A 24,622-nucleotide genomic window follows, 5' to 3' on the forward strand; every position below is an offset into this window, starting at 1 on the left:
GTACTTCTTGTATGAAAGCCAGGCACTAATTGCCTCCCTCATGTAAGGACTTGTACCTTAGAGGAGGTCATAAGGGACCTAAATCGTTTACAGTTTATGAAATGTGTGTGGGTACGGGTGTGTGTGTGGATATGGGGTCTCGCTATGTTGTCCAGGCTGGTTTTTGAACTCCTGACCTCAAGTGATCCTCCTGTATTGGCCTCCCAAAGTACTGGGATAACATGAGTGAGCCACTGCACTGGGTCAAAATTTGTTAAATGTTGTAGGAAAAAAATTGAATGGATGTGGACCCATGGGTCCGACTATCAGAGTGACTGACCGGGTGGTGTCTTCATGGGGAAATTTGCCAGAAGCAAAAATGTGGGGCGAATTTGGTGGAAGGCCATTCTCCATGGCATTTCTACATGCCTCAGAGTATCACTTCAAGGATATTTGAATAGCAAAGCGGTCTTGGAAGCTAGAGATCATGTAGCCTCCAGATTATAGGGCAAATGTATCCCTGACCACTATAAAATAGACAACATCTCCCTCCTTAGACATTTTCCAGAGGAGATGCCTCCAGAAGAGATTTGCTTAAGATCCCCAGAGGAGATTTGCTTAATATCCCCAGAGGAGAGTTGCTTAAATTCCAGCTAAAAAGATAATGTCTCCCTCAGAGGTAAGGTTTGGGTATGTTTGCTATCAGTCCCCTTATAAGCCCATAGGTTTCCTCAGTGAAGCATTCTTCTACTGCAGCACACACCTGTGAGTGCAGCATCCACCTGGGCTTGCTCTGCACCATCCTTTTCATGGGTCTTGGGGGGAAAGAACTGATGTGTCTACTCTATATCCCAGCAATTTTGCTCCTAGGTATTTAAACAAGAGATATGAAAAAACAGGAAGATTCCTACAAGAATGTGCTCAGCAGAGTTTTCATAATAGCAAAAAACTTTAAAAACTCGAGGTGTCCATCAATAGACTTATAAACAAAATTTGGTATATCCAGATAATGTACACTACTTAGCAATGAAAAAGAACAAACTACTGAGACATCCAACAATATGGATGAATCTCAAAAACATGCTGTGTGAAATAAATCCCACTCTAAAGAGGATATGCTATAAAACCTTACTTATATAAAGTTTTTAAAAACCCAAATTATCATAGTTAAAAAGAAGAGTAGTGATTGCCCTGATGGGTAGTGGGTGAGATATACCGGGCAGGGCATAAGGAACCTTTCCAGGTGATGGTCATGTTCTGTATCTTGATAAGAATTTTGATGGTGCAGAAAAAGGCAGTTACAAGAACTCATCAAATGGTATACTTAATACTCGTGCATTTCATTGTAAATTTTATCTTAAGAAAAGAATTCTAAATAAATACTGAACTCTAGTTAATGATACACATGCCAACGTATTTGAGGGGGAAGAGTGCTAATGTCTGCAGCCTTGAAATGTTTCAAACTTGACCACCAGTTAGTGAGTGGATAGAGAAATGCATAGATGAATAGAAAAGTGATAAAGCAGGAATGATACAATGTTAATTGTGAATCTATGTGAAAGTATATTGATGTTTAGTATACAATTCTCCCAAGTCTTCTGTATGCTTAAAATTTTCATGATTAAATTTTAGGGAAAAAAAAGCTTTTAGAGAGAAAGGACAGAATATTTACCAAGAAGTTACAGTTAGTTACAATAAGAAAATAATTTTTATTAGCCGCACCATAGATTCCAGAAAATAATATAGTAATCACTTTACTATACTGAGAAGAAATAAATTATTGACCTAGAAGTTTTAATGTAGCTAAGAAGTTCTATCAAAGTAAAGACAAAGTTGTACATCCAACACTTAGAGAGTTTACCACTTAGAGATCACTCACTAGAAGAAACAAAGAATTTACTTCAGCTAGACAAAAAGTGAAACCAAAGAAAAAAAAGATGGTGAGAATACAAAATAATTTTTTTAATTAAGTAAATATCAACTGTAAAAATGATAATAGTTTCAAAATTTATAGTTAAAAATAAAATATTAAACAATAGCCAAAATGGTAGAAATGGGGTGTTCAGTTTGTAGTGAAACCATGATAAGCTCCTTGTCATCTTTTGGGATTGGGGCATAATTTAAAACATTACAGAAATTTTATCTTTAATTTCTAAACCAGCAGGGAGAAAGGGGAGAATATATAGTTTTATACCAATCCATTAGAAAGCTGGAAGGAGACATGAAAAACACAAATAAAGTATGGTCAACAATACCACAGAAGATATAGGTCCATATACATCTGGAATCTCAATAAATGTAAATAAATTTAAATTTACCTATTAAGAAGCTAGGATTATCAGACAAAATTACAAAAGTTAAGTGCAGTTACAAGAGACATAAAAGAAAGCTGAACAAGAGGGCATCACATAAAGTGAGTGAAAAATATTTTTAAAAAACCATAAAAGTTTGCGTAACAATGTTAGTACTCAGCCAAAGAGATTTTAAGGCAAAAGCATTAACAGGGATAAAGCAGAATGCTGTATAATGACAAAAGAAAAACATCCATTAAGAAGTTATAAATCATGAATAACCCCAAAATATTTAAAGTAAAGCAACAAAATAAAGAGGAATTGGCAAATATACAACCATGTGCGAGAATTTAACACATTTGTATGCAAATCTGATGGAGCAAATAAAATTTAAATTACTGTGGACACGAATTTAAACAACAAAGTTGTGCTTGATAAAAAAGACACATGGAGTGAAGCCAGAGCCTAACAAATAGTTCAAATGTACATTATTCTCAAGGGGCAGAAAACATTTACAAACATTGACCACACATTAGGTTGCCAAAAAAAAAAAAAAAAAAAAAAAAAAAACCTTAATTTAGGGATGGTATATGCCTGTATTGTCACTTATTTGGGAGTCTGAGGCAGGAGAATCACTTGAGCCCAGGAGTTTAAGGCCATCCTGGAACACACAGTGAGGTCCCATCTTTTAAAAAACAAACCAGCAAAAAACAGATCAGCTGTTGTCAAGAACTAGAGAATGGAGAGACGAATACAAGTGGACTTTGGGGTGATGGAAATGATACATGTCATGATTGTGGAGGTATTTACATAACTGCACACATTTGTTAAAACAAATTTGATTATACCTTAAGGTGATGAATTTGTTTTATGTAAATTACAGTTCAATAAAGCAGATAAGAAAAGTAGACGTGTGGAACATCTACATAAAGAAAATCCTGTTATTGGTGTCCTTATCAAAGATTACTTGAACATACATGCATGAGTTTATTTCTGGGTTCCCTATTCTATTGCATTGGTTTATGTATGTTTTTATGCCGCTACCATACTGTTTTGATTACTCTTGTTTTGCAACATAGTTTAAAATTAGACAGTATGATGCCTCCAGCTTTGTTTCTTTTTTTTTTTTTCAAAATTACTTTGCCTATTTGGAGTCTTTTATGATTCGATACAAATTTTAGGATTCCTTTCACCTATTTCTGTGAAAAATGTCATTTAAATTTTGATAGAGATTTCATTGACTCTCCAGATCACTCTGGGTAATACGGACATTTTAACAATATTCTTCCAGTTCTTGAACATGAGATATCTTTCCATTTATTTGTATATTTTTCAATTTCTTTCATGAATGTCATAGTTTTCAGTGTGCAAATATTTCACCTCTTGTTAAATGGGTTCCTATTTTATTCTTTTTGTGGCTATTGTAAATGGGATTGTTTTCTTAATTTATTTTTTGGATAGTTCATTGTTAGTGCATAGAAACACAACTGATCTTTGAATCCTGCAACTTTACTGAATTCATTTGTTAGCTCCAACAGTTTTTTTATGAACTCTATAGTGTTTTCTACATAGAAGATCGTGTCACCTGCAAACAGAGACAATTTAACTTCTTTCCAATTTGGATGGCTTTTTTTTTCCTTGCTTACTTGCTTTGACTAGGACTTACATCACTATACTGAATACAGATGTCAAGAAGGGGCATTTAATCTTGACAAGGGTGCCAAGAATAAATAATGGAGAAAAGATAGTCTCTTCAATAAATGGTCCTAAGAAAACTGAATATCCACAAGCAAAAGAATGAAATTACTAGCATTTTATCACAGTAGATCCTCTCAAATCCTGCTGCTGCTTTATCAACTAATATTTTCTAAATCCTTTGTTGTCATTTCAACAATGTTCACAGCATCTTCACCAGGTATAAATTCCATCTCAAGAAACTGCTTTCTTTGCTCATTCATAAGAAGCGACTCCTCATCCACTCAAGGTTTATCATGAGATTGCAGCAATTCAGTCACATCTTCAGGCTCCACTTCTAATTCTGGTTCTCTTGGCTGTTTCTGTCACATTTGCAATTACTTCTTCACTGATGTCTTGAGCCCTTCAAAGTCATCCATGAGGATTGTAATCAACTTCTTCTAAATTCCTGTTAATGTTGATATTTTGACCTCCTCTCATGAATCATGAATGTTCTTATGGCACGTAAAATGGTGAATCCTTTCCAGAAGGTTTCCAATTGACTTTGCCCAGATTCATCAGAGGAATCGCTATGTATAGAGACAGTTATAGCATTACAACATGTAATTCTTAAATATTAAGACTTGCTAGTTGAAATTACTCTTCGATCCATGGGCTGCAGAATGGATGTTGTGTTAGCAGGCATGGAAATAACATTAATCACCTGTACATCTCCATCAGAGCTCCTGGATGACTAGGTGCATTGTCAATGAACAGTAACACTTTGAAAGGAATCTTTTTTTCTGAGGAGTATGTCTCAACAGTGGGTTTAAAATATTCAGTAAACCATGCTGTAAACAGATGTGCTGTCATCTGGGCTTTATTCCAATTATACAGCACAGGCAGAGTAGATTTAGAATAATTCTTAAGGGCCCTAGGATTTTCAGAATGGTGAATGAGCATTGGCTTCAAGTGAAAGTCACCTGCTCCATTAGCCTCTAACAAGAGACTCAGACTGTTCCGTGGAGCTTTGAAGCCAGGCATTGACTTCTCCTCTGTAGCTATGACAGTTCTAGATGGCATCTTCTTCCAATAAAAGGCTGTTTAGTCTACACTGTAAAACTGTTGTTTAGTGTAGCCACCTTCATCTATGATCTTGGCTAGATCTTCTGGACAACCTTCTGCAGCTTCTACATCAGCATCTGTTGCTTCGCCTTGCCCTTTAATGTTATGAGACAGCTTCTTTCCTTCAACCTCAGGAACCAACATCAGCTAGTCACAAACTTTCCTTATGCAGCTTCCCACATCTTTCAGCCTTTATAGAATAGAAGAGAGTTTAGGCCTCACTCTGGATTAAGGTTTCGCTTAAGGGAATGTTGTAGCTGGTTGGATCTTCTATCCAGATCACTCATACTTTCTCCATATCAGCAATAAGTCTGTTCCACTTTCTTATCATTTATGTGTTCACTGGAGTAGCACTTCATAACTTGGCTAATTGTTTGCTGCAACAGGCCTAGTTTTCAGCCTATCTTGGCTTTTGACATGGCTTCCTAACTAAGCCTCATCATTTCTAGCTTTTTATTTAAAGTGAGACACATGTGACTCTTCCTTTAACTTGAGCCTTTAGAGGCCATTGTAGGATTATTAATTGACTTAATTTCCATATTTTTTTTTTTGTCTCAGGAAAGAGGAAAGTCCAAGAGAGGGAGAGAGACTGGGGAACAGCTGGTCAGTGAAGCAGCTGAAACACACACAACATTTATTAGGTTTGCCATCTTATACGAACACAGTGTGTGGTGCCATAGACAGTTAGAATAGTAACATCAAAGATCATTGTTGTCACTTTTCATACTACCATAACAGGAATAATAATAATAAAGTCTGAAATCTTGCGAGAATTACCAAAGTGTAACAGAGACACAAAGTGAGCACATGTTGTTGGAAAAAGGGCACCAATAGACTTTTTTTTGACACAGGGTTGTCACAAACATTCAATTTGTAAAACTCACAATATTCTCAAAGTACAATAAAGCGAAGTGCAATCAAATGAGATGTGCCTGTACCACAAAGAAACCTAAAAGAATAACATCAAATATGACAACACACATAGGTGACATTCAGTATATGTCACATATAAGTATTCTTGTTGTCCTAAAGCATGGAGAAAAAAAGACAACACACTGGCAAAATATAAGTTCCAAGCACTCATAGAAGAAAAAGTAAAAATGGCCAACAGCAAATGAAGAATGCTCAGCTGCACCAAAAATGAAAGCAATGCAAGTTAAAATAGGAATGAAATAAAACTTTTTTTACAGTTAAGTTGGCAAGATATTAAATGTTTATAATATCTACTGCATGTTATATTGATTTAAAGAGAAATGTAATGGTCTAAATGTATTCATTTAGATATATTACATAATTCTAAATGTGCTAATAAAACATAGAAAAAAATGGAAATATGTACAGCAAAGCTTATAGGGAATACGTATTTTAAAATCAGGAAAAAAAAAACAGCATAAAAGTCTAAGTAATTTGAAAAAATATAAATTGTTTAGAAGATCGAATATAACCATATAGGGTGAATTTTTGTTTGTTTGTTTGTTTTTTGGTCTTACAAAAGGTATTGTTGCTGTAATAAATTACCATAAACTTAGCGACCAAAAAAATCACAAATTCATGGTCTTATAATTCTGTGGGTTGGAAATCTGACATGCACCTCACAGGGCTAAAATCAATCAAGGTGTCTGCAGGGCTTTGCTCCTTTCTGGAGGCCACAGAGGAGCCTTTTCCAACTTCAGAAGGTTGCCCACATTCCTTAGTTGATGGACCCCTGCATCCATCTCCACATCCAACTCTATTCTCTCTGACCATTCTTCCATAGTCACACGTCCCTCTCTTGACAGGAGGATATGTTCTCTGACTTTAGGGGCCCATGTGATCTTACCTCAAGCTCCTTAACTTAATCACATCTTCAAAGTCCCTTTTGCCATGTAAAGTAACAGATTATAGGTTCTAGGAGATAAGACATGGACATCTTTGTTTCTCTTGGTACAAAATCCTCAAGAATCTTACGGATCTCCTGCATTTATCATGGGGATTTCCTCCATCAGACATGAAGCTTCCCCACAGATCTTTCCTAGAAATTCACACATCTATTTTTTTTTATACTTTAAATTCAAGGATATATGTGCAGGTTTGTTACATAGGTAAACATGTGTCATGGGCGTTTGTTATACAGATTATTTCATCACCCAGGTATTAAGCCTAATACCCATTAGTTATTTTTCCTGATCCTCTCCCTCTTCCAACCCTTCACCTTCTGATAGGCCTCAGTGTGTGTTGTTCCCCTCTATGTGTCCATGTATTCTCATCATTTCATTACCACTTATAAGTGAGAACATGTGGTGTTCGATTTCTGTTCCTGTATTAGTTTGCTAAGGATAATGGTCTCCAGCTCTATCCATGTCCCTGCAAAGCACATGATCTTATTCTTTTTTTTTAATGGCTGCACAGTATTCCATGGTGAATATGAACCACATTTTCTTTATCTAGTCTATCATTGCTGGACATTTAGGTTGATTACATGTCTTTGCTATTGTGAATAGTGCTGCAATAAGCATACATGTGCATGTGTCTTTATAATAGAATGATTTATATTCCTTTGGATATATACTCAGTAATTGGATTGCTGGGTCAAATAGTATTTCTGTCTTTAGGTCTTTGAGGAATTGCCACACTGTCTTCCACAGTAGTTGAACTAGTTTACACCCCCAGCAACAGTGGGTATAAGCATTCCTTTTTCTCCACAACCTTGTCAGTATCTGTTGTTTTTAGACCTTTTAATAATAATCATTCTGACTGGTGTGAGATGGTATCTCATTGTAGTTTTGATTTGCATTTCTCTAACGATCAGTGATGCTGAGCTTTTTTTCATATGATTGCTGGTTGCATGTATGTCTTCTCTTGAGAAATATCTGTTGATGTCCTTTGCCCACTTTTTAATGGGGTTGTTTTTCTTGTAAATTTGTTTAAGTACCTTATAGATGTTGGATGTTAGATCTTCATCAGATGCATAGTTTGCAAAAATTTTCTCCCAGTCTGTAAGTTGTCTATTCACTCTGATGACAGCTTCTTTTGCTGTGTAGAAACTCTTTAGTTTAATTAGATCCCATTTTTCCTTTTTTTTTTTTTTTTTTTGAGAGTGCTATAAAATCTTTCATTTTGTGTTAAGAGCACATAAGGCCAAGACAAGGACTAAACATAAAATGCCACTCAAAAGTGTTAATCTAGTGGCCTACCATAGATCCCATTTTTCAATTTTTGCTTTTATTGCAATTGCTTTTGAAGTCTTTGTCATGAACTCTTTGCCCATGCCTATGTCCTGAATGGTATTGCCTAGGTCATCTTCCAGGGTTTTTATAGTTTTTGGTTTTACATTTAATTCTCTAATCTGTCTTGAGATAATTTTTATATATGGTGTAAGGAAGAGGACCAGTTTCAATTTTCTGTATACAGCTAGCTGATTATCCCAGTACCATTTACTGAATACGGAAACCTTTTGTCATTGCTTGTTTTTGTCAGGTTTGTTGAAGATCAGATAGTTGTAGGTGTTTGGACTTATTTATGGGTTCTCTCTTCTGTTCCACTGGGCTATGTGTCTGTTCTTGTACCAGTACCATGTTGATTTGGTTACTGTATTAGTCCGTTTTCACACTGTTGATAAAGACATACCCAAGACTGGGTAATTTATACAGGAAAAAGAGTTTAATGGACTTACAGTTCCATGTGGCTGGAGAAGCCTCATAATCATGGTGGAAGACAAGAAGGAGCAAGTCACGTCTTACATGGATGACAGCAGGCAAAGAGACAGAGCTTATGCAGGGAAACTCCCCCTTATAAAACTACCAGATCTCATGAAGACATATTCACTATTATGAGAATAGCACAGGAAAAACCGGCCCCCTTAATTCAACTACCTTCCACTGGGTCCCTCCCACAACACTTGGGAATTGTGGGAGATACAATTCAAGATGAGATTTGGGTGGGGACACAGCCAAACCATATCAGTTAATGTAGCCTTGTAGTATGGCTTGAAGTTGGGTAGCATGATGTCTCCAGCTTTGTTCTTTTTGCTTAGGATTGCCTTCACTATTCAGGCTCTTTTTTGGCTCCATGTGGATTCTAAAATCATATTTTCTAGTTATGTGAGGAAAGTCAATGTTAGCTTAATGGTAATAGCATTGAATTTATAAATTGCTTTGGGCAGTATGGCCATTTTAAAATGATATTGATTCTTCCTGTCCATGAACATGGAATGTTTTTCCATTTGTTTGTGTCATCTCTCATTTCTTTGAACAGGGTTTTAGTTCTCCTTGTAGAGATCTTTCACCTCCCTAATTAGCTGTATTCTTAGGTATTTTATTCTTTTTGTAGCAACACACATCTATTTTTGATTTCTGCTGAGATGGCTGAGGGACTCAAGAGTCACATGCCTCATCTCTTCAAATAACTTTTTATGTGAATGAATAATCTGACCTTTCACTACTTCCCAGGGAACTTGCAAAAAGTCTTGCTTGTCTCTACCAAGCACACATCCCTGACAATGAATCTCCTTATTTTATCGTGTTTTTTGACCTAGATAGGCTGAGAATTTTCTAAATCATCAAGACTTCATTCTTTTTTCATTTAGCAGCTCTTCCTTCAATATAGCTCTTCCCTCTTGCATTTTACTATAATTAGCAAAAGATACCACAACATACCATGATTACTGTATTTGGAAATCTCCTTAGCTATAGATCCAGAAAGTTCTGCTTTTCACATGAGTACAGGACAGGCCACTATATAATAAGGAGGCCTTTTCCACATCTTTCTTATGTCCTTCTGAGCCCTCACCAATAACACAGTTAACCTCCATATTTTTACTAACAGTCTGCTCATGATGATCCAGGTCTTCTCTAATGCAATATAGACTTTCTCTCTCATGTTATTTACTTCCTTCTCAGCCCTCACTAGCATAGTCTTTAGCATCCATGTTTCTACCAAGAACTACTCAGGGCAATATAGGCATAAAACTCTGGCATTAAAAACATATTTGTAACACTAAAAGCAAGTAAATTCTTATTTAGTCTTACTTTTTTTCCTCTTGGGTTTTCCCAAAGTAGAGTTGTTTCCAATATCCACAGTATCTAGAAAATAACAAGTTGTAGTGAGGAAATAGAAATTAATAAATAAAAGTTACAGATTTTAGGACAATTTATACTACAGAAGGCTTGAGTTTATAAAGATGTTTAGATACTTATTCTTCTCTTTCTTCCAGAGGAATCAAAAACCCACTGAACTGAGAACTAGGAGTCTAGGATGGGCCCTGGGTCTTCTATCAAAAATACGTGTTGGGCTAAGAAGAGTAGACCTGCTGTCTTTCCTCCTGACAATTAAGTACCAGGATTAGTTGTCTTTTGAGTGTGGCCTTTCTAAGTTGTAGCAAAGTGACACTATTATCTACCAGCAGAAGTTCACTGGGGTATCCTGGGCTTCATGGAATATTGGGTGTAACTTAATATACTAATGCAATCAACAAGATAACTGCATTTCAAAGAGTATACTTTTATGACATCATCTATGTCTAATCAGCAGAGTCCATCCTCTTAAATATTACTTTATAGCGATCTCTTGCCTCCCTGCAGTTCCCCAAAGGCTCAAGTGAACCAAATGCAAAGAATAGGATTCTAGACAGACTGGAGCACCTACCTCCACCCTACTGGGGGTCTGTGGGGCCCACTGAGCCACCCCCATCCCACAGCCCTCAGACAGCCTTACCCATTGTGCCACATGCTTGATCACTTTCCATCTTTACTTCTGGGCCTCCTGGCACCTCTTCTGAGAAACACATGACACAGGAACACTTCTCATTTTCATATGCTGATTGCTCTGCTCCTGGGCCAAAATTGTGATTCATGAAGACTTTCAGTTTGACACAGTGACTCTCTTTTCTGCACCCTTGTTGCTCCCCTTCTTTACTTTTTCCTCTGAAATCTTCTCCTTTCACTGCTCCTCCTTATATTTGATTCTTCCTTTAAGTCTATTTTTTTCTCCTCCTTTTTCTCTTTATCAGAACTCTGTTTCCGTTTTCACTATTTTTAAGTCATAATTACCTGATACATCATCATGTAGCAGGCTAGAAGCGAGCTCTTCTGATTCTCCTTCTTCATTCATTGGGTGATCTTCTAGTTCACCAGACACTAATGAGAAACAAGAAAATTACTGTCCAAGGATCCTGACACAGTGACCAGAGAAGAGTTTCTAGTGCTGTCATACTACAAACTGATATTCTGAGCTAAGATGAACTGTTCTCTGGAAAAAAATATACTTTCTCCAATAATCACATTTGACACTTAACAGAGCCATGCTCTCCCCATGTTATGCACTTCATCCTCCTTTTTTCTACTTTTATTTTCGTACTTGTAGTACTGAGAATAAAGCAAGAAAACTCTCATCATTCCAGAAAATACTACTGTTCTTTGACAATAGTAAAAAGCAACTATTTAAACTCATCCCAATTGGCCATTGACTACTTATATCACTAACCATATTTCTGAAAGCAAGCCCATCAGTGGCAGTTCTACATATCTGAAGCCCAGCCATCAGCAACAGCCCCCTCCACAAAGCCTGCATTGATGGCCAAATGCTAAATTACTCATAAACACTCCTGTTTCTGAAGGTCTGGGGTCCCTAAACAATATGCTTCCTAAAACTCTATATAAAAATGCAGTTTCCATTTCTATAAAGACTGTGTCTTATAAGCACAGGGCCTCCTCCCACCAGATGCCTTGCTTGGCAAGGAATAAATCAGCTTTAAGTTTCAGTTAATGAGTACTAGCCTAGCCCTTCAAAAATTGGAGTTCCTGCCGAGATAATCTTGAAGATTCTTGCTGGGGAGTGTCCTGTGGGGCCCTTGGATCCACAAGCATGAATCTCAGGCCACTGTGTCCATCTTAGGCCGTTTTTCTGACCTACTGCCAAGTGAATCTTTCTCAGAAACATCTTGAACCATCTGACTTGTTTCATTGAACTCTTAGTTCTGAATTTATCTTATTTAAAGATGGGCAGGGCATACAATTAGATAGAATTAGATATTTTGGGTTGGAAGTATACCACTTAGCAAACATTTTCTCAGTTAATGTGCTTATTTATTCACTACTTCATCTACTGTTACCTTTCTTTTGTCTTTTTTTTTTTTTTGAGACAGAATTTTGCTCTTGTTGCCCAGGCTGGAGTGCAATGGTACAATCTCGGCTCACTGCAACCTCCACCTCCCGGGTTCAAGTGATTCTCCTGTCTCAGCCTCCCAAAGTAGCTAGGATTACAGGTGCCCACTACCACACCTGGTTAATTTTTGTATTTTTAGTAGAGAGGAGGTTTCACCATGTTGACCAGGCTGGTCTCGAACTCCTGACCTCAGGTGATCCACTCACCTCGGCCTCCCAAAGTGCTGGGATTATAAATGTGAGCCACCGCACCCGACCTCTTCCGTCTATTTTTAAAAAGTCTTATCTCTGCTAGGCATGGTGGCTGACACCTGTAATAGGTGATATTACAGGCAGATTGCTTGAGCTCAGGAATTCCAGACCATCCTGGGCAACATAGCAAAACTCTACCAAAAAAAGTCTTATTTCATGTGTGTTTGTTCCTGATTTTCCTGTGCTTTCTGAAAGTTAGAAGACAGTGATCCAAAGCAAACAGATGGTGGCCAAGGTCTGCTAAGTCCTCAATTCAAGCCAGCCCCCAAAACTAATGGATGTGGGTCCATTGGACAGTAGCCAAACGGTGCAAAGATGTTTGGCCACACTTTATCTTGAGTCCCTCATCAAAACCTTCATGAGGGCACCTAGTGTCTTGTCAATTTGTGAAAGAAAATCATTTTGTTTAGTATGCAATCTGGAGTCAACTACAATCATGTAATTAATCGTATGTTCCCTTTTCAGTTACTGCTTCATTCATGTGGAACACACCATTCACACTTGTACTGAAACATAGCGGCCTCTTTGCTGTTTGCCATGGGATTGTCTTTGCCAAAGCCATAATCTCCCCCTGACAAAAGTTTCACTTCCTCTGTATACTTTCATCATGATTCTAACTCTTGTACTTTTCTTAATAACTAGCAACATTTTCGCTAAAATGACTCTGGCTTACAACGGGGAAGTTTTGCCATGTCCAAAGTAAGTAACACATTTGACAAGTAGATCTATAAAAGAAGAGAAAAAAGGCATCAAATGTTCCCACGTCTCAACCAGTAACCCGTTACTTTCAGACCATTATCTGAGGAACACTCTTTTCAACAAAACCTCTATAAATGTAATAGGCAGGGATCTATTCTGCAAATGGAACTACCAGATTAAAGGTTCAGAAGAAGGACTAATTTTAGAAGTCCTGGAAAATTCCCTGACACATGATCTATGTGTAGTTGACCTGAACATTAGTATACCTACACTATGCATGATTTGAGATCTGCAAGCAATAAACAAAATAGGTATACCTCACTTCCCTGTACCTCCTAACCGGATTACTACGATCTCTTCAGTCTCACCTAAAGCCAAAATTTTTAATGTATTTATGTTCAGCTTTGTTTAATGTCTCATTTGATAAATATTATTTGCTTGGGAAAATCAATGGCTCATCTGGACAGTTATTTTCTAGGAATTTCCTTGATGATAGGCAGAATTCTAAGATGGCCCCAAATATTTCTTTCCCTAATCCTGAGGACTGTGAACATGAGATATTACTTCCATAATTGGCAGAGCTGGCCTTAAGAAAGACTAACAGAGTGGATCTGGTCTAACCATATGAGCCTTTTAAGAGCAGGAAGTTTTCTCTAGCCAGCAGCAGAAGCGGAAGTCAGATTCAAAGAATGAGAAGGATTCCACACAAGATTGCTGGCTTGAAGATGGAGTGGAGCTCCAGGAGCTGAGAGTGGTCCGTGACCGACAACCAGTAACAAAGCAGTGACCTCAGTTCAACAACCACGAGGAGCTGGATTATGTCAACAACCTGGGTGAGCTTGATTGCAAGATTTTTCTCAGAGCCTTCAGATAAGACTTCAGCTGGGCTGACATCTTAATTTCAGCCTAGGGAGACTCTAAGCAGGGAACTGAGTTGAGCCCACCCACACTTCTGCTGGCAGGACTGTGAGATAACAAGCAGGTATTGTAGTAAGCCACTACATTTGTGGTCATTTGTCATGCAGCAATGAAAAACGAACACAATGAAAATCCTCTTCCAAGTTTTAAATACAACCTAAGGGATACAAAGCTCAGACATGCATCTTCTCCGATCCGAGACATAGGTCACCTCTATTATACTCTACAGATCTGGATATTTCTTTTTTGTTGTTGTTTTTTTTTTTTGAGACGGAGTCTCGCTCTGTCGCCCAGGCTGGAGTGCTGTGGCTGGATCTCAGCTCACTGCAAGCTCCGCCTCCCGGGTTCCCGCCATTCTCCTGCCTCAGCCTCCGCAGTAGCTGGGACTACAGGCGCCGCCACCTCGCCCGGCTAGTTTTTTGTATTTTTTAGTAGAGACGGGGTTTCACCGGGTTAGCCAGGATGGTCTCGATCTCCTGACGTTGTGATCCGCCCGTCTCGGCCTCCCAAAGTGCTGGGATTACAGGCTTGAGCCACCGCGCCCGGCCAGATCTGGATATTTCTTAATCTATTCATTGAGTTGGGCAAAAATGGACACAAAACTTCTAAGGAAAAACTCCAATTCTGTAAAACAAACAAAATGAAACAAAACAAAAACTAGGCTATTTTCTCAGCCATAATCTATTGGCTGAGGAAATAATATTATATAAAGAAATGTTACAATGTCTCCAAAGTTTTCCAAGACCAGTGACTAAAGGAAAGATAAGAGGATTTCCAGGATTAACTGAGTCTTGAAGACAATGGCAGTCAATCTTTTCTGAAATACCAGGCCTCCCTACATTTGACCACATCAAATATCTTGGGGCCATTCTCATGGAACACACAAATGGAACAGATCTTCATGATTGTAAAATACTCCTTCATCAATCACCTACACCGAATCCTCTATTATCACATTATCAGGAGACAGGTCTCCTGTCTCCCTTTCTCATTTATCATAATCCTTTTCTTTTATATGTACATAAAAAATAGGCCATGGTTCGTGACCAGCCTGAGCAACATGACCCTCTGAAGGAAGCAGACTGCAACTGCAGGACCCAGGAGACCCTCCCTAAAACTGTGAGAGCCCCAACTGCAGAAGCGGGAAAAGGAGACCCTCCTCTCCCAAACACACACCCCCATTGGAGAAGCTGAAGGTCTGTTTGCAGGAGAAGTTTCCAACTTTACCTGGAGCTGAGTCAATCTGAAGAGGTGAGTGAAATACAGGGGTAGAGGAAGCAGCTGAAAGGCCCTGGGAGCTGGCTGGGTCCCCTAGCAGGCCATTCCTGTCTGGCACCACAGGGATGCAACAGGAGAGGAGTAGGGATTAAAACTACACAGGGAGAAGCAAATCTCTAGCTGAACTTTGCAACAATTTGAACAGGAGTGAGAAGCCTCCTGCACCTCTTGTGAGGGTGCAAATCTGGTATGCAGACTCCACAGGTGGGGAAGAACTAAGCCTTTTTCTTTTGCAGCTGTGAGGCAGATAGCCTGGGGCAGGTTTTCAAGCCTGGAAATGGTCTGGGGGCTGTTGGGGTGGGGCATGGTGGGAGTGAGTCTGGCCTTTTGGTTTGCTTGGGAGCTGGGTGAGGCCTGTGACTGCCAGCTTTCCCCCATTTCCTGGACAACCTGCATGACTCAGCAGAGGCATCCATAATCCTCCTAGGTACACAACTCCAGTGACACAGGAATCTCACCCCCACCCCCCTCAGCAGCTGCAGCAAGACTTGCCCAAGGAGAGTCTTAGCTCAGACATGGCTAGCCCCTCCCCCACCTGATGGTTCTTCCTTATCCACCCTGGTAGCTGAAGACAAAGGGCACACAATCTTAGGAATTCTAGGGCCTGCCCACCACCGATTCCTTCCCATGAAACCACAGCTGATGTTCTCTGGAAAGCGCCACCTTCTGGCAGTAGGCCAACGAGCACAAAAATAGAGGATTAAACCACCAAAGCTAAGGACCCCCATGGAGTTCATTGCACCCCTGTCACCTCCAGCAGAACAGGCACTGGTATCCACAGCTGAGAGACCCATAGATGGTTCACATCACAGGACTCTGTGCAGACAACCCCTACCAGGAGCCTGGTAGGCTCGCTGGGTCACTAGACCTAGAAAAGAGACGACAATCATTGCAATTTGACTCACAGGAAGCCACATCCACAGAAAAAGGAGGAGAGTACTACATCAAGGGAACATCTCGTGGGACAAAAGAATCTGAACAACAGCCTTCAGTTCTAGACCCTTCCTCTGACAGAGCCTACTCAAATGAGAAGGAACCAGAAAACCAACCCTGGTAAGATAACAAAACAAGACTCTTTAACACACCCCAAAAAATCACACTAGTTCGCCAGCAATGGATCCAAACCAAGAAGAAATCCCTGATTTACCCGGAAAAGAATTCAGGAGGTTAGTTATTAAGCTAATCAGGGAGGGACCAGAGAAAGGCAAAGCCCAGTGCAAGGAAATCCAAAATATGATACAAGAAGTGAAGGGAGAAATATTCCAGGAAATAGATAGCTTAAAGAAAATCCATAAAAAATTCAGGAAACTTTGGACACACTTTTGGAAATGTGAAATACTCTGGAAAACCTCAGCAATAGAATTGAACAAGTAGAAGAAAGAAATTCAGAGTTCAAAGACAAGATCTTTGAATTACCCCAATCCAACAAAGACAAAGTAAAAAGAATAAGAAGATATGAACAAAGCCTCCAAGAAGTCTGGGATTACGTTAAATGACCATACCTAAGAATAATCGGTGCTCCTGAGGAAGAAGAGAATTCTAAAAGCTTGGAAAACATATTTGGGGGAATAATTGAAGAAAACTTCCCTGGCCTTGCTAGAGACCTAGACATCCAAATACAAGAAGCACATAGAACACCAGGGAAATTCATTACAAAAAGATCTTTGCCGAGGCATATTGTCTTCAGGTTAACCAAATTTAAGACGAAGGAAAGAATCTTAAGAGCTGTGAGACCGAAGCACCAGGTAACCTCTAAAGGAGAATCTATCATATTAACAGCAGATTTCTCAGCAGAAACCCTACAAGCTAGAAGGGACTGGGGCCCTAATCCCTTCTAGCTTGTCTGATAAACAATTATCAGACAAGTCTTTTGTATCCAGCAAAACTAAGCATCATGTATGAAGGAAAGATACAGTCTTTTTCAGACAAACAAATACTGAGAGAATTTGCCATTACCACGCCACCACTACAAGAACCACTAAAAGGAGCACTAAATATTGAAACAAATCCTAGAAACACATCAAAACAGAACCTCTTTAAAGCATAAATCACACAGGACCTATAAAACAAAAATAAAATACAAATTTAAAAGTTAAAAAAAACAAAGTACACAGGCAACAAAAAGCACAATGAATGTAATTGTACCTCACATTTTAATACTAACATTGAATGTAAATGGCCTCAATGCTCCACTTAAAAGATACAGAACTACAGAACCGATAAGAACTCACCAACCATCTGCTGACTTTAGGAGACTCACCTAGCACATAAAGACTCACATAAACTTAAAGTAAAGGGGTGGAAAAAGGCATTTCATGCAAAAGGACACAAAAAGCAAGCAGGGGTAGCTATTCTTATATCAGACAAAACAAACTTTAAGGCAACAGCAGTTAACAGAGACATGGAGGGACACTGTATAATGGTAAAAAGCCTTATCCAACAGGAAAATATCACAGTTCTAAACATATATGCACCTAACACTGGAGCTCCCAAATTTATAAAACAATTACTAATAGACCTAAGAAATGAGATAGACAGCAACACAATAATAGTGGAGAACTTCAATGCTCCACTGACAGCACTAGACAGGTCATCAAGACAGGAAGTCAACAACGAAACAATGGATTTAAACTATATCTTGGAACAAATGGATTTAACAGATATAGACAGAATATTTCATCCAACAGTCACAGAATATACATTCTATTCAAGAGCACATGGAACTTTCTCTAAGATAGACCATATGATAGGCCATAAAATGAGCCTCAATAAATTTAACAAAATCGGAATTATATCAAGCACTCTCTCAGATCACAGTGGAATAAAACTGGAAATCAACTCCAAAAAGAACCTCCAAAACCATGGAAATACATGAAAATTAAATAACCTGCTCCTGAATGAGCATTGGGTCAAAAATGAAATCAAGATGGAAATTAAAAAATTCTTCAAACTGAATGACAATCAAAACCTCTGGGATACAGCAAAGGTGGTGCTAAGAGTAAAGTTTATAGCCCTAAACACCTACATCAAAAAGACCGAAAGAGCACAAACTGATACTCTAAGGTCACACCTGAAGGAACTAGAGAAATAAGAACAAATCAAACCCATACCCAACAGAAGAAAGGAAATAACCAAGATCAGAGCAGAACTAAATGAAATTGAAACAAAAAAATACAAAAGGTAAATGAAACAAAAGCTGGTTCTTTGAAAAGGTAAATAAAATTTATAGACCATTGGCAAAATTAACCAAAAGGAGAGAAAACCCAAACAACGTCACTAAAAAATGAAACAGGAAATATTACAACTGACACCAGTGAAATACAAAAGGTCATTCAAGGCTACTACGAATACCTTTATGCACATAAACTAGAAAACACAGAAGAGATGGATAAATTCCTGGAAAAACACAATCCTCCTAGTGTAAATCAGGAAGAATTAGATACCCCGAACAGATCAATACCAAGCAGCAAGACTGAAATGGTAATTTAAAAATTACCAACAAAAAAAAAGTCCAGGATCAGACGAATTCACAGTAGAATTCCACCAGACAGTCAAAGAATTGGTACCAATCCTTTTGACACTATTCCACAAGATAGAGAAAGAAGGAACCCTCCCTAATTCATTCTGTGCAGCCAGCATCACCCTAATACCAACACCAGTAAAGGACATAACCAAAAAAGAAAACTACAGGCTGATATCCTTGATGAACATAGATGCTAAAATCCTTAACAAAATACTTGCCAATTGAATCCAACAACATATCAAAAAGATAATCCACCATGATCAAGTAGGTTTCATACTGGGGATGCAGGGATGGTTTAACATATGCAAGTCAATAAATGTGATACACCACATAAACAGAATTAAAAACAAAAATCACATGATCATTTCAATAGATGCAGAAAAAGCATTCAACAAAATCCAGCATCTCCTTATGATTAAAACTCTCCACAAAATCAGCATACAAGGGACATACCTTAATGTAATAAAAGCCACCTATGACAAACCCACAGCCAACATAATACTAAATGTGGAAATGTTGAAGCATTCCCTCTGAGAACTGAAACAAGACAAGGAAGCCTACTCTCACCACTCCTCTTCAGCATAGTACTAGAAGTCCTAGCCAGAGCAATCAGACAAGAGAAAGAAATAAAGGGCATCCAAATTGGTGAACAGGAAGTCAAACTGTCACCGTTTGCTGACAATGTGACTGTTTACCTTGAAATCCCTAAGGACTACCCCAGAAAGCTCCTAGAACTGATAAAAGAATTCAGCAAAGCTTCTGGATACAAGATTAATGTACACAAATCAGTAGCTTTTCTATACAACCACAGTGACCAAGCAGAGAATCAAATCAAGAACTCAACCCATTTTACAATAACTGCAAGAAAAAAAAACAAAAAAACCAAACTTAGGAATATACCGAACCAGGGAGTCAAAATACCTCTATAAGGAAAACTACAAAACATTGCTGAAGGAAATCATAGACAACATGAACAAATGAAAATACATCCCATGCTTCACGGATGGGTAGAATCAATATCGTGAAAATGATCATACTGCCAAAAGCAATCACAAATTCATGCAATCCCCATCAAAATACTACCATTCTCTTCCCAGAATTAGAAAAAACAATTCTAAAATTCACATGGAACCAAAAAAGAGCACGCAAAGCCAAAGCAAGATTAAGCAAAAAGAAAAAATCTAGAGGCATCACACAACATGATTTCAAACTATACTATAAGGTCATAGTCACCAAAACAGTGTGGTACTGGTACAAAAATAGATACATAGGCCAACGGAACAGAATAGAGAACCCAGAAATAAACCCAAATACTTACAGTCAACTGATCTTTGACAAAGCAAACAAACTATAAAGTGAGGAAAGGACACCCTATTCAACAAATGGTGCTGGGATAATTGGCAAGCCACATGTAGGAGAATGAAACTGGATCCTCATCTCTCACCTTATACAAAAATCAACTCAAGATGGATCAAGGACTTAAATCTAAGGCCTGAAACTATAAAAATTCTAGAAGATAACATCAGAAAAACCCTTCTAACCATTGGCTTAGGCAATGCTTTCATGACCAAGAACCCAATAGCAAATGCAAGAAAAACAAAGATAAATATCTGGGACTTAATTAAACCTAAGCGCTTTTGCATGGCAAAAGGAACAGTCAGCAGAGTAAACAGACAACCCACACAGTGGGAGAAAATCTTCACAATCTATACATCTGACAAAAGACTAATACCCAGAATCTACAATGAACTTAAACAAATCAGTAAGAAAAAAAAACAAACAATCCCATCAAAAAGTGGGCTAAGGGCATGAATGGACAGCTCTCAAAAGAAGATATACAAATGGCCAACGAACGTATGAAAAAATTGCTCAGCATCACCAACGACCAGGGAAATTCAAACCAAAACCACAATGTGATACCACCTCACTCCTGTAAGAATGGCCATAATCAAAAAATCAAAAAACAATAGATGCTGGCATGGATGCAGTGAACAGGGAACACTTCTACACTGCTGGTGGGAACGTAAACTAGTACAGCTGCTGTGGAAAACAGTGTGGAGATTCCTTAAAGAACTAAAAATAGAACTACCATTTGATCTAGCAATGCCACTACTGGGTATCTACCCAGAGGAAAAGAAGTCATTATTCGAAAAAGATACTTGCACACACATGTTTATAGCAGCACAATTCACAATTGCAAAATTGTGGAGCCAACCCAAATGCCCACCAATTAATGAGAGGATAAAGAAACTGTGGTATATATGTGTGTGATAATTGAAAGTCCCTACACTTCTATGAAAACTCATTATTGTTTGGCCATATGGTCAATAACAACCAGAATCATCCCAATTAATCAACAACAGCTTCTGGCCAGTACACAGGCCTCTGAAAGCCAGCCAACTATTCACTTCCCCATGCTTCTGAAAGTCAGCCAGTTAGTAACAGCCACACTCCAGTGACCTGCTTTCACTAAAAGTCAGCTAACCACTAACAAATCTCACTTCTGAAGGCCACCAGTCACCAAGATCCACACTTCCACAAACGTTCTCTGGTCAGAGAAACTGACCCACAAGTGCAACTGTCCCTTAATTGAACAATAAATTCAGCCTTTTGTTTGAGATTAAGTGGTAGCCCCTTGGTTTTTTTTTTTTCTTCTGAAATGGAGTCTTGTCTGTCACCAGACTGGAGTGCAGTGGTGTGATCTCAGCTGACTGCAACCTCCACATCCCGGGTTCAAGCAATTCTCTTGTTTCAGTCTCCCGAGAAGCTGGGACTACAGGTGTGCTCGACCACACCCAGCTAATTTTTGTATTTTTAGTAGAGATGGGGTTTTGCCATGTTGGCCAGGCTGGCCTTGAACTCCTGACCTCAAGTGATCCACCTGCCTTGGCCTCCCAAAGTGCTGGGATTACAGGGTGACCCACCGCACCCAGCCTAGGTGGTAGCCCCTTCTACTAGTGATATCTTTTTATTATTACTCTGTGAAGGCATCTGTGGTTCTTTCTGGCTTTCTGGACTTTCTCTTCTTAACATCTCCTCTCCCTTACTGTTTTTTCCTCCTTCAGTGATGTGCTACATATGCTTTTCATATTGCCTCCCTGTTTCACTTTTCTGGCCCTATTTTTCTGGATATCTCCTATCTCGTATTGTAGATTACATTCAAGTATTTTCCAACTCTTGATAATGTTTCCTCATCTCTCCCTAATCTTTCTTTATTTGTTAAATAAGAGTATCTTTCCATTGAACCCTGGGAGAGTCTCTTGGATTCCTAAAAACCCTTTGGGCATCCACACTGGACTCAGACTATGGGACCCCACCCCAACCCATGCCCACTCATAGAACTGAAAGCCTGTAAGGAGTCATCCAGGACACTGGTCTCTGCTCTTTCTTTTTTCTTGAGTCTCATCAAACACCCGTGTCACATGCACTTCTGTGTTTCTGGCTCCTCAACACAGCAATAACAGCACCTTCCCTATCTAAGTCTTGAGGATTTTGTGGGTAAAATTATAACACTTATCAGAGTACTCTGAAAAAACACTGCATGATCCAATGACAAAATGGGGAGTACTGGTCAAAAACAGCATTTAGTCTCATAAATAGTTGATCTAAATTCTGCCAGTTAGATGGTAGAATACCATTACACTGAAGGCTTTGTCAAGTTTATGAAAAAGTGATTAACAGTATCTACCAGCAGAGGAATGACACTCTTTTTTATTTCCATAGAGGGAGTGAGAATAGAAATTTTATATGAATTCAAATAATAGTATTGATAGCTATGAAAAATAAAGACAAAATAGCATTGCTTCTTCCTACTGTATTTCTGACCTTTATTTCTTCACCTATAAAATAGGATTATGCAGTTTGCCTGCCCCCATCTTAAGGTTTTGTGAGGGTATCAGGAGATCTTATTTGGTAAAATATTTTAATACTGTAGTATTGAAAGGTATGAGAATATGAAGGAGGGAACATATTGCCTTGTCTTGGCGTATTTCAACTACCACTAGACTGTCTGAATACATATGTTCAAACAATAAATCCCATTCTGTTAAACATGGACTTTCGTGTAAAGATTCCTCCCTGGATTTCCCAAAAGATCCATGTACAGAAAATGTGAAAAATCTCAGGATATAATTGGATCCTTTCACTGTGAGGTATACGCAGAGGAAAGTCAACAGGAAACACAAGCTCCAAATTCAACCTCCTGACACTCTGCAGCCCAGGGCCAGAAATCCTCCCCTTCCTTACCTGACCCACATCTTGCTAGGGAGCTGGAGGCTTCCTGGGGCTCTTCTCCATCACACATTTGCGAACAGTCATCACTGCCCTCTGCAGAAAGAAAAGAAATCCCTCAAGAAATTATGAAGAGAGGCCAGGCGCGGTGGCTCAAGCCTGTAATCGCAGCACTTTGGGAGGCCGAGACAGGTGGATCACGAGGTCAGGAGATCGAGACCATCCTGACTAAAAAGGTGAAACCCCGTCTCTACTAAAAAATACAAAAAACTAGCCAGGCGAGGTGGCGGGCGCCTGTAGTCCCAGCTACTCGGGAGGCTGAGGCAGGAGAATGGCATAAACCCGGGAGGCGGAGCTTGCAGTGAGCTGAGACCCAGCCACTGCACTCCAGCCTGGGCGACAGAGCAAGACTCCATCTCAAAAAAAAAAAAAAAAAAGAAATTATGAAGAGAAAACTTAGTGAAGATGTGGGAAGCTGAAGTATCTCCTAGGTGGGGCTGTCCGCCACCCAGGCCCTCCTGGCCTGTAGGTGGATACACTCCAGTTGCTGTCACCAAGGCTGGGAACCATCCATCAGCTCACTTCCTGCCTGGACTCCGAATTCTCTCTCCTTCTCCCCCTCCCCCTTTCCTCTGCACATTTCCTCTTTCTCCGCCCTGCTTTCCTGCTGCCAGTGGCTCCAGGTGCTTCTCTTTGTTTCCATGTGTTTCTGCCCCCCTTCTCTGCTCCTGTCTTTTTCTCTTGCACCCCTGACTCTGCTCTTTACTGGCTTTCCCTATCTTGTTTATTTCCTTGTCACCCCCTTTTTAAAACTAGGTATAAAGAAAGGCATTCCTGGGACAGTGAAAATGAACCAGATAAGGAAGGGGATCAGGAACAGAGTGGGCCAAGGCAACACCACATACTACAGGGGAAGTGTGGCTCCAGGACCCACATATAAAAGATCAGATCATAAAAGAGCAGCTCCTGAAACAACTGATGCCATTAGTAGAGACAAGACAGACGATATGGGCTGGGGCCCCATGAAGGGTGGAAGCCACAGGAATCCACAGGAAGGATAACTAATCTAATCCTGTGCAACAAAGATCACTAGGGGAGAAGATCTAAGGGGAAAAGAAAATGATCTGATTGATATCTTGCGAATAACAATTGTGTTAAAGCAGAAAAAAATGAGTCTGATGAGTACAAGATCAAACAGGATATTCCTCCCTTTACTGAGAAAGCAAACCCTGGAGAAAGAGGAGTTTCTAAGTTCAGAGGAGGTGTTGGTTTCCACTGTGAAGTGTTCAGTTCCTGAAAGACATTGCAAAAAGGAAGGTCCCAAGATAAATGTCTTCAGGCACACGGATGGAGGAGCTTGGAAGGGAGGCCTGCCTGGCAGACAGTTATTAAATACTTGACAATCATTCCACTACCTGAGCAGATGAGTCTGCGGGGAGAGAATTCTTACCCTCTGAGTATGCTTCTGTGCCACTCTCTACCTAGAGGGACCTTAATCAGAAAACTCACTATTG

At 39.2% G+C, this 24,622-nt stretch overlaps 1 protein-coding gene across 1 annotated transcript in view; it reads right to left on the reverse strand.

The window, feature by feature from the left end:
* Positions 1-24,622, reverse strand: part of SP140 (SP140 nuclear body protein) — a 95,540-nt gene that overhangs the window by 37,644 nt on the left and 33,274 nt on the right. Inside the window, exons 14-17 of the mRNA XM_050751203.1 lie at positions 23,124-23,204; positions 11,096-11,182; positions 10,761-10,877; positions 10,076-10,129 (exon numbers count right to left, since the gene is read on the reverse strand). Coding sequence (XP_050607160.1) covers positions 10,076-10,129; positions 10,761-10,877; positions 11,096-11,182; positions 23,124-23,204 — 339 coding nt within the window. The remainder of the gene's footprint in view (positions 1-10,075; positions 10,130-10,760; positions 10,878-11,095; positions 11,183-23,123; positions 23,205-24,622) is intronic.

This window comes from Macaca thibetana, chromosome 12, assembly GCF_024542745.1.
Source record: "Macaca thibetana thibetana isolate TM-01 chromosome 12, ASM2454274v1, whole genome shotgun sequence".
NCBI lineage: Eukaryota > Metazoa > Chordata > Mammalia > Primates > Cercopithecidae > Macaca > Macaca thibetana.